Below are 14,714 nucleotides of genomic sequence, written 5' to 3'. Positions count from 1 at the left end.
TAACAAGCTTTTGTGGTACAGTAACAGGCCTTAGTGCTGTAGAATGCTCTAACGTCTTCAGCACTGCATTTTATTTGCAGTGAAGATTTGGTAGAAAGTGTTGTGTGTTGCATTAGCTACTATTTTGTTTCAGGTTTCCTAGTGTTTTAATTTTGTTGTGTAATTGTTAACAAATGTCCATGCAATTTACAACAGCTTGAGCCATTCTTTCAGCATCAAAGTTATTTATTACAGAACATACACCATTTTGTACCCTTTGTCCACTTGTAATTTACTTGGTCACCGCTTGTAAATTGGGGTAGTTTATTGCCAAGAAGTACCTCTGTCGCTTACTAAATTTAGTGACCGATTTGATCACAGATATTGCTTTTTATGACTGCTGTAAGCCGATAATTAGCCATCTACAGATCACGCTTACCCATTTCCATACTAGTTTATCTTGTAATCTGTATCTGCAAACTATTGTCTGCATCCTATCATGCAACAATCTGCACAAGACAATGATAACACCAGTTAACAGACACAGACTGACCTGTTCAAGCATATCGTGTGCAGAAATGAGCTGATGAAAACTTACTAGCAGCCAAAAGTGGTCATAAAAGCTGACAGAGACATCAGTAAACTTTGTATACAGCTTTCAGTAAGTGAATGTGTCTCTTTACAACTGTTAAATGAACTTCTCCATTAAAAAAAGATAATTTGTACATTTTCATTGTGTAACCAGATCAATGAAATGAAACTGTGACACAATGAAGTGATTGTTTTGGGTTACTGTTGTCACTGCAGTATTTGAACATTTGAAATAATACTGATAATTCATTTGACTGATCTCTTTGAAGCAAATTGAAGAAAAAATGAAGGAAGTATGATATTTGTTTCATCTACATATATTTTAATATTCTTCCATAATTTTATGAAGCACAAAACCAGCAAAAAGATTTGCTACAAAAGCTTTATTGCTTCAGAATCAGACAAATTGAATTCCACATTATTAAACTTTGATGCTATTGAATAACATGCAAAATCTCTTGTAAATTGAGTAGGAGCTTGTTAAATAGTTGGTGTAGAGATTAATCTTCTTTGTAGTGTAGAGTGTGGAGCGTTGTTATCTTAATGCTTCTGTTGTTAGCATGTTGTAGCTGTGGTTAATCATGTAACATTTTTAGGGTCTGCAGGAACTTGGCCATAACATTTCTGCACAACAAATAATTAAACTCAAGGTAAGAGCACTGGCAAAGCTTTAAGTATGATGCATGAATCCTGCATGGTACGGGGAAGCCACAAAGAATTGTTTAAGTTAAAATTATTTGTGTTCAGATAATATGGTTTTGCCCTTGAAAACATTGTAGTTGACTGATAATGCATGCTGTTGTGTGTGATGATTAATTATATCTCATATATACCTTTGCTTATTGATTTCAATTTGATTGTAAGAAATTTTGAAAAGAAAATTTAAAAAATCCATGCATTTGTTGTTTTTTGTTCAGTGCATAATTCTAAACAAATTTTGTGACTTGTTGGATTGTAAGTCCTGTAGTGTAGCAGCAGCATCATCTTACCTCTCTCTCTCTCTCTCTCTCTCTCTCTCTCTCTCTCTCTGTGTGTGTGTGTGTGTGTGTGTGTGTGTGTGTGTGTGTGTGTGTGTGTGTGCAGGGCAAAGAATCCATGAAATGTCCTTAGAAGAAGAAGAGACATATTAGTGAATAGACACTAAACTAGCTAGAAACTTGGAAGTGGAAGAAGCATTAGAGAGAAAATATAGTACACATTGACAAAAACTGGATGATACAATCTAAACATTTTGGAGGACATTAAATACAATATACATGCAAAAATGAAAATATTAGCTGAAAACAGGAGTTTACAACATCAAACCAGCAGAAAGAAAATAACAAAAGAAGTGAAAGTTTTTTAAAACATGTCTTTAAATGAAAGAACCATTGCTCTTTTAATTGAGGTTTACAAGTGAAATCAGGATTTGTACTTCATATGATAGTTGCTAACCATGTTTTTGAAACATGTTCCTGAAGAAACTAATTTGTTGCATTCCATTTGCTTTTGATAAGATTATTTGCATAAGATATTTAAAGGACAGAGTCTGCAGCATGCTTCAGTATACTCTTATATTCTAGAACTTAGAAATGGATGTGGTAATAAACCAAATGTATTTAAAATGCACAAAATTACTTCAGAATTATTTGGAATTTGTTAGGTTGAGCATGAGCAACTTCATATTCTGAACAACACTCACTCACACTTTGTCTTCTAAAGAAACTTTCATTATTGGTTACGTGGTGGTACTTCATGTAGTGAATACTTATATTGTGATCTTATAATGCTGAAACTAAGTGCACACAGACAAATTATTTTTACGATATTCACAGATTTGGTGTCAAAATAATTTTCAAGTGTTGAATTGTGTGTGGAGAACAACATATTATGTACTCATTTCTTGAGAAAATAATATGCATTTTCAGTTTCTGTAGAAGACGGCAATACAGGAACACCGTTATTTCTGCTGCACCTTTCATAAACAAATGTTAGCCTCAGCTTGAATTGCACTGACTTTACCTTCCAACAAGGTAACTTAGAATTCTTTATTCCTGCTTCCTCATAAGCCATATTACTTAATGCTCTTTGTGTGCTTAATAATGCTGTACAAAATTTGCTCATACAGTGCCAGCGGGTCTTTACATTTTTGGTGACATCAGTTATTTGGGAATTAAGTTGTGGTCTAAGACATATTTTGGTGCATAACATTTTTGCTCCTGCAGCAGTAGATTTCCTCAGAGGTTATTCTGTTAATTCTCCAATATAGACTTGCCCAGCTGATGTTGTTTTGTATTATAGATGACATCCTTAGAGGTTACGAAGACATAGTAAGTTTATTTTTCCACATAAACTTACTCAGGGACATATTAGAGTCAACTAACTACATCTTCTTAACATCTGATGGTCTATCACACTGTAGGAGATGAAACATTCAGAAGAAAATGTGCCTTTGGCCAGATTCTCAGAAAACAATTCAACAAGAACTGTAAGTTTGTAGTTCCTGTTAAAACATAAAACATCATTCATCATACAATTAGGTATGATCAGTTATTATTGATTTTGCTGTATTAAGTGTACTGCAATTAATTAAATGCAGTTTTACACAAGACACATTTCACTTTTATACTGTCTACTTACATTAATGTGAACATCTGTCAAAAACCTGAATAACCACATTTGCAGTGTGGACTGCTGTGAGACGTGCAGGAAAAGAGTCACTGAGGTTGTGAGAAGTACTGACAGGGATATAAAGCCATGCCAGCTGCAGTGCCATGGCCAGCTACACTAGGTTTCTCAGTTGAGGATCAGTGGCACAAACAGCCTGATCAAGATGGTCCCACAGATTGTCAATCTGGTTTAAATCCAGGGAGTTTGGTAGCCAGGGGGTATGGCAAACTCATCCTGGTGCTCTTCAAAGCAGGGGCATACACTGTGTGCTGTGTAACTTCTTGTATTGTCCTTCTGTTAGATGCTATCATGTTGAGGAGTCATTCTGGTGCTTTTCGAACCACACACGTACACTGTGAGCTGTGTGACATGTTGCATTGTCTTACTGGTTGATGCCATCATGTAGAGGAAATATAAACTACATGTGGGGGTGGACATGGTCCCCAAGTATAGATGCACACTTGTTTGATCCATTGTGCCTTCCAGAATGATAATATCACCCACAGAATGACAGAAAAACATGCCCCAGGTGATAACGCTCCCTCTTCCTACCTGGACCATACTGACAGTGCTTGCAGGGTGTTTGCTTTCAGACACTTCACGCCGTACATGCCAACAGCCATCTGACCAGTGGAGCATAAAATGGGTTCCATCTGAAAAGGCCACATGTCGCCACTCAGTGCAGTACTGGTGTGCAAATTCCAGCCTTCATTGCTGATGAACAGCAGTCAGCATGGTTGCATGAACCAGGTACCTACTATGGAGGCTCAAATGCAGCAACGTTCGCTGAGTGTTCATTGAGGAGTCATTCTTGCTACCCCTTGGTTCACCTGGGAGGTCAGTAACTCAACAGTCGCACATCTGTTCACCTGTACACATCTCTGCAGCCATCATTCACTTTTGTCATCTACGGCCAGTGGTGCACCACAGTTTCCTCAGTGCCAGTTTTGGATTGCGCTGCTTTGCTGTGCTTGGTATATTTTAACATGAAGGCAAGCAAACAGCTTATAAACTTAGCTGTTCCTGAAATGCTTCTGCCATTGGCTTGAAAGCCAGTTATCATGTCCTTTTGGACATCAGATAAATCATTCTGTTTCCACATGATGACAATGACTGCACTGTTTTCCGTGTACCCCTGACATGCTTTATGTACCCTCCACTGCTAATGCTACCAACTGCTGCCTTTGAGTGGTTAATGCACATTGACACTGAACATGAATGGGTGGTCACATTAATTTGTTTAATAAATTTGTCTGGTGTAAAATTCTCTTGAGTTAATTGTAGTAAGCTTACGATGGCAAAACCAATAATAATCGATCTTAAAAGATGCTACAGAAGATGGCCATGCAGACAAACATATGTAGGTATGATATTAAGAAAATTTATTTTATTGAGCAGTTGATACTATAATATTTATTATATTTTGTTATGAATAGATATGTAAACTGGAACAGTAGTGAATGTCTTTGTGCTTGATACACAGGGTGAACCTGGTGAACCTGGACCACCAGGCCCACCAGGACCTCAAGGCCCAGAAGGTCTTCCAGGTCACGACGGGCGACAAGGAATTCCAGGAGAACCAGGGCCACCAGGGGAGAGGGGGCCACCTGGTGTTGCTGGACCACCTGGAACTGCAGGCAGTCCAGGTGTACCTGGTCCTCCAGTAAGTTATACAGCATTTTCCACTGCAAAGAACTGTCGTATTTCATATACAAATTTAATATTTGTATCTCATATTGCTGTATAATTTTTACCATTAATGACTATGACAATACTGACTTTTATTTGATGCAGAAAACTGAGTGACATTTTACCAAACAGAATTGTGGAATTTGCACATTCTTCGTTGCAGATGGCATGCCACAATTACCATTATTGCATTTAACTCTCTGTCTGTCTGTCTGTCTGTCTGTCTCTCTCTCTCTCTCTCTCTCTCTCTCTCTCTCTCTCTCTCTCTCTCTGACTTACCATTCGAAAGCGCTGGCAGGTCGATAGAAACACAAACAGACACATACATACACACAAAATTCAAGCTTTCGCAACAAACTGTTGCCTCATCAGGAAAGAGGGAAGGAGAGGGAAAGACAAAAGGATGTGGGTTTTAAGGGAGAGGGTAAGGAGTCATTCCAATCCCGGGAGCGGAAAGACTTACCTTAGGGGGGAAAAAAGGACAGGTATACACTCGCACACACACCCATATGCAACCGCACATATACAGACACAAGCAGACATTTGTAAAGCTAATATATATATATATATATATATATATATATATATATATATATATATATATATATATATATATATATATATATATATATATATATATATACATACCAACAATTAAAGGGAACAGCCATGGGTACCAGGATGGCCCCCTCGAACGCCAACCTATTGATGGGTCCCTTAGAGGAAGCCTTCTTTGTTACCCAGGCCTGCCAACCCAAAGTTTGGTACAGATTTATTGATGACATCTTCATGATCTGGACTCACAGTGAAGAAGAACTCCAGAATTTCCTCTCCAACCTCAACTCCTTTGGTTCCATCAGATTCACCTGGTCCTACTCCAAATCCCATGCCACTTTCCTTGACGTTGACCTCCACCTGTTCGATGGCCAGCTTCACACGTCTGTCCACATCAAACCCACCAACAAGCAACAGTACCTCCATTATGACAGCTGCCACCCATTCCACATCAAACGGTCCCTTCCCTACAGCATAGGTATTCGTGGCAAATGAATCTGCTCCAGTCCAGAATCCCTGAACCATTACACCAACAACCTGAAAACAGCTTTCGCATCCCGCAACTACCCTCCCGACCTGGTACAGAAGCAAATAACCAGAGCCACTTCCTCATCTCCTCTAACCCAGAACCTCCCACAGAAGAACCCCAAAAGTGCCCCACTTGTGACAGGATACTTTCCGGGACTGGATCAGACTCTGAATGTGGCTCTCCAGCAGGGATATGACTTCCTCAAATCCTACCCTGAAATGAGATCAATCTTTCATGAAATTCTCCCCACTCCACCAAGAGTGTCTTTCCGCCGTCCACCTAACCTTCGTAACCTCTTAGTTCATCCCTATGAAATCCCCAAACCACCTTCCCTACCCTCTGGCTCCTACCCTTGTAACTGCCCCTGGTGTAAAACCTGTCCCATGCACCCTCCCACCACCACCTACTCCAGCCCTGTAACCCGGAAGGTGTACACGATCAAAGGCAGAGCCACGTGTGAAATCACCCATGTGATTTACCAACTGACCTGCCTACACTGTGAAGCTTTCTATGTCGGAATGACCAGCAACAAACTGTCCATTCGCATGAATGGACACAGGCAGACAGTGTTTGTTGGCAATGAGGATCACCCTGTGGCTAAACATGCTTTGGTGCACGGCCAGCACATCTTGGCACAGTGTTGCACCGTCTGGATACTTCCCACTAACACCAACCTGTCAGAACTCCGGAGATGGGAACTTGCCCTTCAGTATATCCTCTCTTCTCGTTATCCACAAGGCCTCAATCTCTGCTAATTTCTAATTTCAATTTGCCACCGCTCATACCTCACCTGCCTTTCAACGTCATCTTTGCCTCTGTACTTCTGCCTCGACTGACATCTCTGCCCAAACTCTTTGCCTTTACAAATGTCTGCTTGTGTCTGTGTATGTGCGGATGGATATGTGTGTGTGTGCGAGTGTATACCTGTCCTTTTTTCCCCCTAAGGTAAGTCTTTCCGCTCCCGGGATTGGAATGACTCCTTACCGTCTCCCTTAAAACCCACATCCTTTCGTCTTTCCCTCTCCTTCCCTCTTTCCTGATGAAGCAATATATACATATATGACAAAAGTGCCATTTTATCAATCAAGGAGTGCTGTATTGCTGCATATGCTTCTCGAGATGATAACAGTTAATGTTCTTGAAATATGTGACCATCTTACAGATGATATTATAACTGTCCATCACTGGAAATCCTTAAAACCTTAAGTGTAATTTTTCCTTTGTGCACTGAAAATCCATAGCCATTATTTTATGACCATGTGCATTGAGTAGAATAGGTGATAGACTGAGGGTTTACATGAAGTGTAGCAACATAATTTGTATTTCAGGTAGCACAATAATACATAGCTACAATCCATTAATCAAGAAAGTTTATCTCATTCAGCCACTTTTCATGTTGAGTCAATCCAATCATGGAGGAGAATTGTAAGGGATGTGAAATGAGTTAAGGTGTAGGTTAACAAAGTTTAACAGCAGTCAAATACCATATTTATATGGTACTGTTGTTAAACCCCTATGAAGTATTTGTGCTTACTTGGTCTATATTTAACACAGAATAATGAAGTGGAATGCTACTATTTTTATTCATTCCCAGATTCATTCATTCAGTCATGAAAAAGAGCTACTGTCTCCTCCTTATTTCCCATAGGCAGTTCAACATTTTTATGACCACATTGATATTTATCACTAACTATAGTCATCTTTGCCCCATATTAACGAAAACCGGTTTGCATGAACTTTGCCACTCACATGCAGCCAACAGGAATCTTTGCATTCAATATGGAAATAATATAATCAGTTGAGAGCATTTCTAATTAAGTAAGTTTTTAATTTTGTTTCAGTTTATAGGTATTCACAATTTCTTGCTGTATACCAGTTGGGAGGTTGTTGGATACTTTTGAAATACAACACAGAAACTCATTCTGAACCTGGAAAAGGTCTAAATGGATAGTATTTTTGTGTTTTGTGTTGTGGTTGAGTAAATCACGTTTTAGCTCAAACTGATGTCTGTTATTACCAATGAATGTCATTAAGGGAGTGAGTGTAAAATATCAAAGATCTTCAACGATCTCTGAAGAGGTCTTAAGAAGTGGATTTGTGTTACTTACACAGTATTTACTCTTGTACTGGATGAATGCTTTCTGTACTTAGCTGGATGCCACAGAAGATAATTCTGTAACATAAGAGATACTGAAAGTGAGTGAAATAGACAAACACTCTAGTCTTCAAGTCAACCCATGAGAGATACCTCTAAGCATGAAAAATGCCAAACTGGGGCTCTTTGTTAGTTTTTCTATGTTTTGACTTTATTTTAACTCTTTATCCTGCTGGATTAGGATTTTATGCTTAATATTTTTACAGTGAAGGCTTTTGTGACCAGATGTGTTAGCTGGTAATCATCTGCATTATATGGTTGTTGTCTGTGAAAATTTTTCATACCTGATGTTTCATCCAGAGCTGTCATTGGGAACAGAAATGTTTGGTGGACCACAAACATAAAACCTGGAAGATTTATCAGCAGCTAATACAATGTTTAGTTTATTGTGTGACCATTAATGTACTTTTAGAAATGTATGTGCCAGTGGTATGTTTAATTGGAGGTAATGTACTTTCTGTCACCTAATGTCATTTGTAGTAATTTGCGTATCCATAGTATTACTCATTGTGAGATGAAGACTTTAATTATTTTGTACAAACTAGATGCTGGCATGTTCAGCCACCTTCTCAGCTGTGTCTGGTTTAACTGAGTTTGGGTATATGTTTATTATGTTAATATTATTGACAAACATTACAGCTTTTGAATAGTCCATTAAAGTGATTAAGAAGAGGAATAGACCAGAAACTAAATCATATAGGGCATCATATTTTAGGTTCTTCTGTTCTACCATTCATTAAAGTGATCCTGTGATTTCTGTTATGGAGATATAAATCTATCCATGTGAGAAGGATGTCAGTAATTCCAAAAAATTGTAGGTATTTTGGACAACATAAGCAAAGCCTATGGAAGTTTACAGAGTATGTCAGCACTACAGTTTTCTTGTTTAGACCTGGCAATAATTAAATTGTGGGGCCATATGTGGATTTTACGTGAAGAATCCTATATGCACGCCAAACTAAGGACTAGGTAAGACTGTAGGCTGTCAAAAATGAGTCAGTATACAGGATATGATGATCCTACACCAGCGTAAAATTGTAAGGAATCAAAGATTCATAAGATGCACACTAAAAATAGGTGCAAGGAAACTCTCATCATGCAGGCTGCCGTAAATTTAGATAAGGAATACTTATTTAAGAATTGAAATATTAAAGTAAGCATCAGGTGCAGAAAAAACAAATGTTATACAGATATAAACAAATGGGACAGTTATTTAGTAAAGATACTTATAGAAATAGCAAATAATGTTGCAGATATGAAGCAAACAAAATAAAATAATATGCCAGTGGAAGAGGAAATTGTTAAATAGGTGAGAGTTTCTAGTGAATGATAACAGAATGATTGAAACAAAACTGTTCTTGAATTTTCCTGTGAGAATGTGAGAAAGATTTAAAATCATAGGAGATTGAAGAAAACAAAACTGGAATATATGTTGGATGGATATCATGTCTTACAAGACTCTCAGACCAAAAACAAAAGTAACATAACATTTGTAATGAAGGGGAAATGACTTATGCTATACATCACTCATTCTCAGTGTGGCATAGAAAGGAGTGAGACATTCAGCCATAAATTTTTTTACCATATACCTAGAGGTGTAAAGATTTTAATAGATAACAGAATTAACTGTCGTCTAAAATCATATCTGATTGATACCTCATTCTACTCCATAGAAGAACGTATTATTGTGAAATAATATTGTGTGTGTGTGTGTGTGTGTGTGTGTGTGTGTGTGTGCGCGCGCGCGCGCATGTGTGGTCAGAGAGAGATTGAGCATAGTTAAGTATAAATCAATTTATGAAAAAGAAAAAGCAACTAAAGGTAATGCCATATTTTTCACTGAGAAAGTGTATAATAATTATAAAACTGACTTGTTACACATCTTACAGAGAGGTCACAGTTGCAGTACATCAATACATGGACCATATAAATGGCTAAACTAAATTATATTGTAGTTCAAGACATGGTAAGAAACGTAGATAATTATATAGTGAAACTAATTTTATTCTGGAAGTAATGTCAGAAGACACATGTAAAGGCATTAAAAGAACGAAAAACAAAAGGTGCAAGATATTTGCTAAACTTAGTTAAAAAAAAAAAAAAAAAAAAAAAAAAAGAGAGAGAGAGAGAGAGAAGAAGGGATTTTTTTTGGGGGGGGGGGGGGGGGCAGACAAACAGACTGGCTTTAGACGTGGTTGTAGTACAATGGACCATGTGCTCATTTTCCACAAAATGCTTCCAGGTATGTGATGCATAGGGCTGAAGGTTGTCATACCTATTTCATTTATGTATTTCATTGTATTTATAGATATGTGGAGGAGTCCTTTATTCAGCAAATGGCTGGTGGTCACAGTGGTGGTGGTGATGATGATGACACTGCTGTTGTATGACATTTTCTCAGACTGTTTTGATATCATAGAAGAAATGAAATAAGTGTTAAATTAGATTATATTTTCTTATCGAGGGTGGCTACTTGTCTAGAAGACTAGAAAAATGGGAATTCTCAGAGAACATGAATTTATTGAAAAAATCAGAAAATCTTAGGGAAAAGTGAAAGAGTCAGGAAATTCTCAGAGACTAGGAGGAATTTAACTGCTTATGGAAGAAATCAAATCTACATAGTTATTTTGTTACAAATCACTCCGAGATTCTGCTTCAGAAACAACTGGCTGTTAGCTGTTTGTTGTTGGTTGATTGTTGCTGCATCCAACATGCTTGACAACCTTGAGAATCTACAGTGTTGTCCATTGGTTCTTGGGCTCCAGTTTCGTTTACCTTTGCATGATTTTGTGTGTGACAGAGTGCTGTGTGTGAGAATTTGAGACAAAGTCGTGAATTCATCATTCACATAAAATCGAAGTATTTTAATTTTTTTTAAAAATAACCTGTAACTGGTATTTGTTCACAGTGCCCTGAGTCATGGCTCCATAGTTCTGGGTTGGCAGATGTTGATGGAAGTCTATTGAATTTGGCCCACTAATGTTTTGTTTCTGGCTGCTGTCAACACAGGAGATCTAACAATACAATATTGATGTATACCATAACTGTAACGAAGTGATGTAATGCCATACTGTGCAAACCAGTGCATGCAGGTGTAGTGCCTGCACTGTCTATTATGATGCAGCTTGCTGCCTCCAACCCACTGCCCTTCCCCCATTGCTATCGAGGATGGCATTTTTACTACTCACTGGGGACTGTCGTATACTCGAAAAGGATATGGATTGTGATGTGTTTCCTGTAATGGTTTGTTCTATTAGGTGAATAGACAATTCAAATATTGCCTGAAGGGCTATGGCAATTACTCCATATATCAAGAAATTCATCAAGGGCATGAAAAGGACAAATGTGAACCTATCCACAAGAGCTACAGAGCAGTTGTGAAGTATGCCAATGGTTCGTTGTTGCAGGCAAAATTCATATTTTTTATTTTCTTGGCTGCTGGTGTGCAATCCTTTCTCCAAAATTTCCCATTCTATGTTACATTAGTTTCATTTCTACACACATCCTTACCTATGATTAGCAAAACTTGATGAAATGAGTAATGAAGCATGAAATGTTGAGTAATGCTGCATTGGTAGAACATTAGGACATTAAAAATGACAGTAATTCACTCCCAGAAAAGATTGTTTCTTTGAAATTAGATATTTGTAGTGAAGTGAAGATGGTTAATAGCACTAAGATAGCCAAATGTCTTAGTTTCAAGGAAGAATGAAATATACTGCTTCAAAAACTCATCCCTAGAACATTTCTCTGAACTCTGACTTAAATGTTGGTCAACAGCTACAAGTAGTCTTAATGACATTTTTGAAAATAATTTCCTTTTGAGACAGTAGCAGCTGAATAAACTTCTTCCAATACTTGTGGTAAAGAATTAACTTCAAAATTATTATGCATGAGTTCTGTGAACTTATAACTTGCTCACAAGTAATGTATGCATTGTGAATGTGCATTTATCCACCAAACCAGTTTTATCATTTCCAGAGAGCCTTCTGGATTACAAATTTGCAAACTTCTTGCACTCAGTTAAAATGATAATCTGTCTCTTCTACAGCAACACAAATGTAGAGCAAGGGTTCTCTGTAAATGCAGTGTGCTCGTTTGAGAATATGAAAGAAGAATCAGTTGTTAAAATGTGTCAGGTCTGTGATGTTGTCACGGAACAAGGTGAGGTAGAGAATGTAGCCCTAATAAAATCTCTTCCATTCAGTATTAGAAATATGCATTCTTTGCACATTCAACATATGGAGCATTGTCATAAAAAATTGGCTACTGTAACATATGAGACAAATACACTATAAATATTATGGTACTTTGATAATTTTATCTTTTGGACCATCTAACGATATCTGAATGAAACACAATTTTTGTGCCATACATGTTTCACCTTTATTCTCTGCAAGACATCTTCAGTCACCTGGAATATGTACATATTTTTACTATGTAGTTTACAGTTTAGGGCAATTTACCTATAGGTTATAAACAGTTCTGGTGGTTGGTTTTTGCTATGATGTAGTAAAATGTTTTAAATTCTACTTTCTTTTGGTGCTGTTCCTTTTTTTTATAATTGTCACTTGGTCTTTTTGTTTTCCACATTTCATAGCACTAGGAACTGAACATTTGTTTTGATGTGATGTTTTGGTTTGTGTTGCCAACTGTTGGATGTTATTGCCAAAGATTGAATGTTAGTGCCAACTTTCAAGTGTAATCTTTGAGATGTGTGTGATCTGTTTGTGTATGTGTGTGTGTTTTTGTGTTTTGTGTGAAATAGTATTTGTTTTGGTGAGCTTTCTTTTCTTTTCTCCTCTTTCTTTGTGTGTGTTGTGTGTGTGTCGTGTGTGTGTCCATCCAGAAGGCAAAGGGTGGTAGGGTGGGGAGGTGGGGTGGGGGGAGAGGGAGAGAGAGAGAGAGAGAGAGAGAGAGAGAGAGAGAGAGAGAGAGAGAGAGAGATAATTTTTTGTGGCTGCTTTTGTGAGAGGGCTGATTTTTATCTTATTATTTCTTTTGTTAAGTGTAGTAGGGAGTCTGTACTGCTGTGTGTTTGCTCATTTTTCTTGCATTTGTATAAGGTATGTGCCATGGTTATTTACTCTCATTATGTTCAAAAACAAACATGTGATAAATGAGCAAACACACGTGAGTACAAACTCCCTACTACACTGCCCCCTCCTTGCAGGCAGTCAGGCAGACACACAGACACACACACACACACACACACACACACACACACACACACACACACACGAAAAGAAAATGGAACAGGAACGTAAGATGCAGAAAATTGTCCACACAACCTTTAAGTAGAATTTAAAAAATATTACTACATCATAGCAAAACCAACCACCAAAACTGTTTATAACCTATAGGCACATTGCCCCAAACTGTAAACTAAATAGTAAAAATATGTACATGTTCCAGGCTACTGAAGATGCCTTGCAGAGAATAAAGGTGAAAAACGTATGGCACATAAATTGTGTTTCATTCAGTTGTAGTTAGATGGTCCAAAAGTAAAAATTATCAATATACCGTAATATTTATTGTGTATTTGAAACTTAACCCATTGATTCTTATTGTCACTCCTCTACTTGACGAGATGACATGGGAAAGATGAACTTCTTTACTCTTCATAGGAATTTACAAAATGGGTGGTCAAAGGCAGTTGCAGAAATCAATTGTACAATATTTCTGATGTTATTAATAATTCATTGATTTGAAATCACAAAAAGTCATTACATACTGGTATGCTGAAGACAAGTTCTTACTGATTTAAGAAGCTGTTTTAAGTTTCTAAAGTAACTGAACTAATATTTATGCTGTTCTGTTCACTTTGAACATACAGTAGATTAGTTTTTAAGGAAAAGTGCAAAGAAAAGGAATATTTCTCTGGCCAGAAAATGGCAAGCACACATGAGCCCAAGTGAGTTGCTTTATTGCTTTAATCTCTTTTTGGTAACATTGTTTCATTATTGTCACAGAGGAGATTGTGGTGTAAATGTTCTCCATCACGTCTTTGCCTATTGACCTCTGGGAAATGCTTCAAAGCGCAAGAGTGGGATGGAATTCTTTCACTGCATGTAGTGCAAGACGTGGTTGAAATAGGTTTTCTACTGACATATTCATCATCATTAATTACTCTACCTTGATCACTGAGGGATTGACCTGAACAGAACAGTTCAACACTATGTTAGTAGAGAATAGTAGAAGACCTTTCTGAAATAAAGTGCATGTGGAATTACTACACACATTTATAATTTGGTGAAACTAGTTGGTGAAAGAGGTTCTCTCTTCCAAACACACACACACACACACACACACACACACACACACACACACAACAAAAAAATTGCAACTACAGACTAAAACACACACACACACACACACACACACACACACACACACACACACACACAACAAAAAAATTGCAACTACAGACTAATTTTATTCTGTTGAATTTCTGGGATTAGAGAACTAGGACTAGTTTGCATCATATGAGTCTTTATATACAATGCACAGTGGTTGGTTCTAACACGAATACATCACATAACTGTAGTAACTTCATGTGTAAATAAG

The 14,714-nt window shown here is 37.5% G+C and overlaps 1 protein-coding gene across 1 annotated transcript in view; it reads left to right on the top strand.

Annotated features, from left to right (window-relative positions):
* Positions 1-14,714, top strand: part of LOC124587131 (collagen alpha chain CG42342) — a 610,604-nt gene that overhangs the window by 53,061 nt on the left and 542,829 nt on the right. Inside the window, exons 5-6 of the mRNA XM_047131431.1 lie at positions 1,167-1,220; positions 4,703-4,882. Of these exons, the coding sequence (XP_046987387.1) occupies positions 1,167-1,220; positions 4,703-4,882 (234 nt within the window). The remainder of the gene's footprint in view (positions 1-1,166; positions 1,221-4,702; positions 4,883-14,714) is intronic.

This window comes from Schistocerca americana, chromosome 1 (assembly GCF_021461395.2).
Source record: "Schistocerca americana isolate TAMUIC-IGC-003095 chromosome 1, iqSchAmer2.1, whole genome shotgun sequence".
NCBI classification, from domain to species: domain Eukaryota; kingdom Metazoa; phylum Arthropoda; class Insecta; order Orthoptera; family Acrididae; genus Schistocerca; species Schistocerca americana.
The sequence above is the reverse complement of the archived record's forward strand: the minus strand, read 5'-3'. Positions and strand labels throughout refer to the sequence as shown.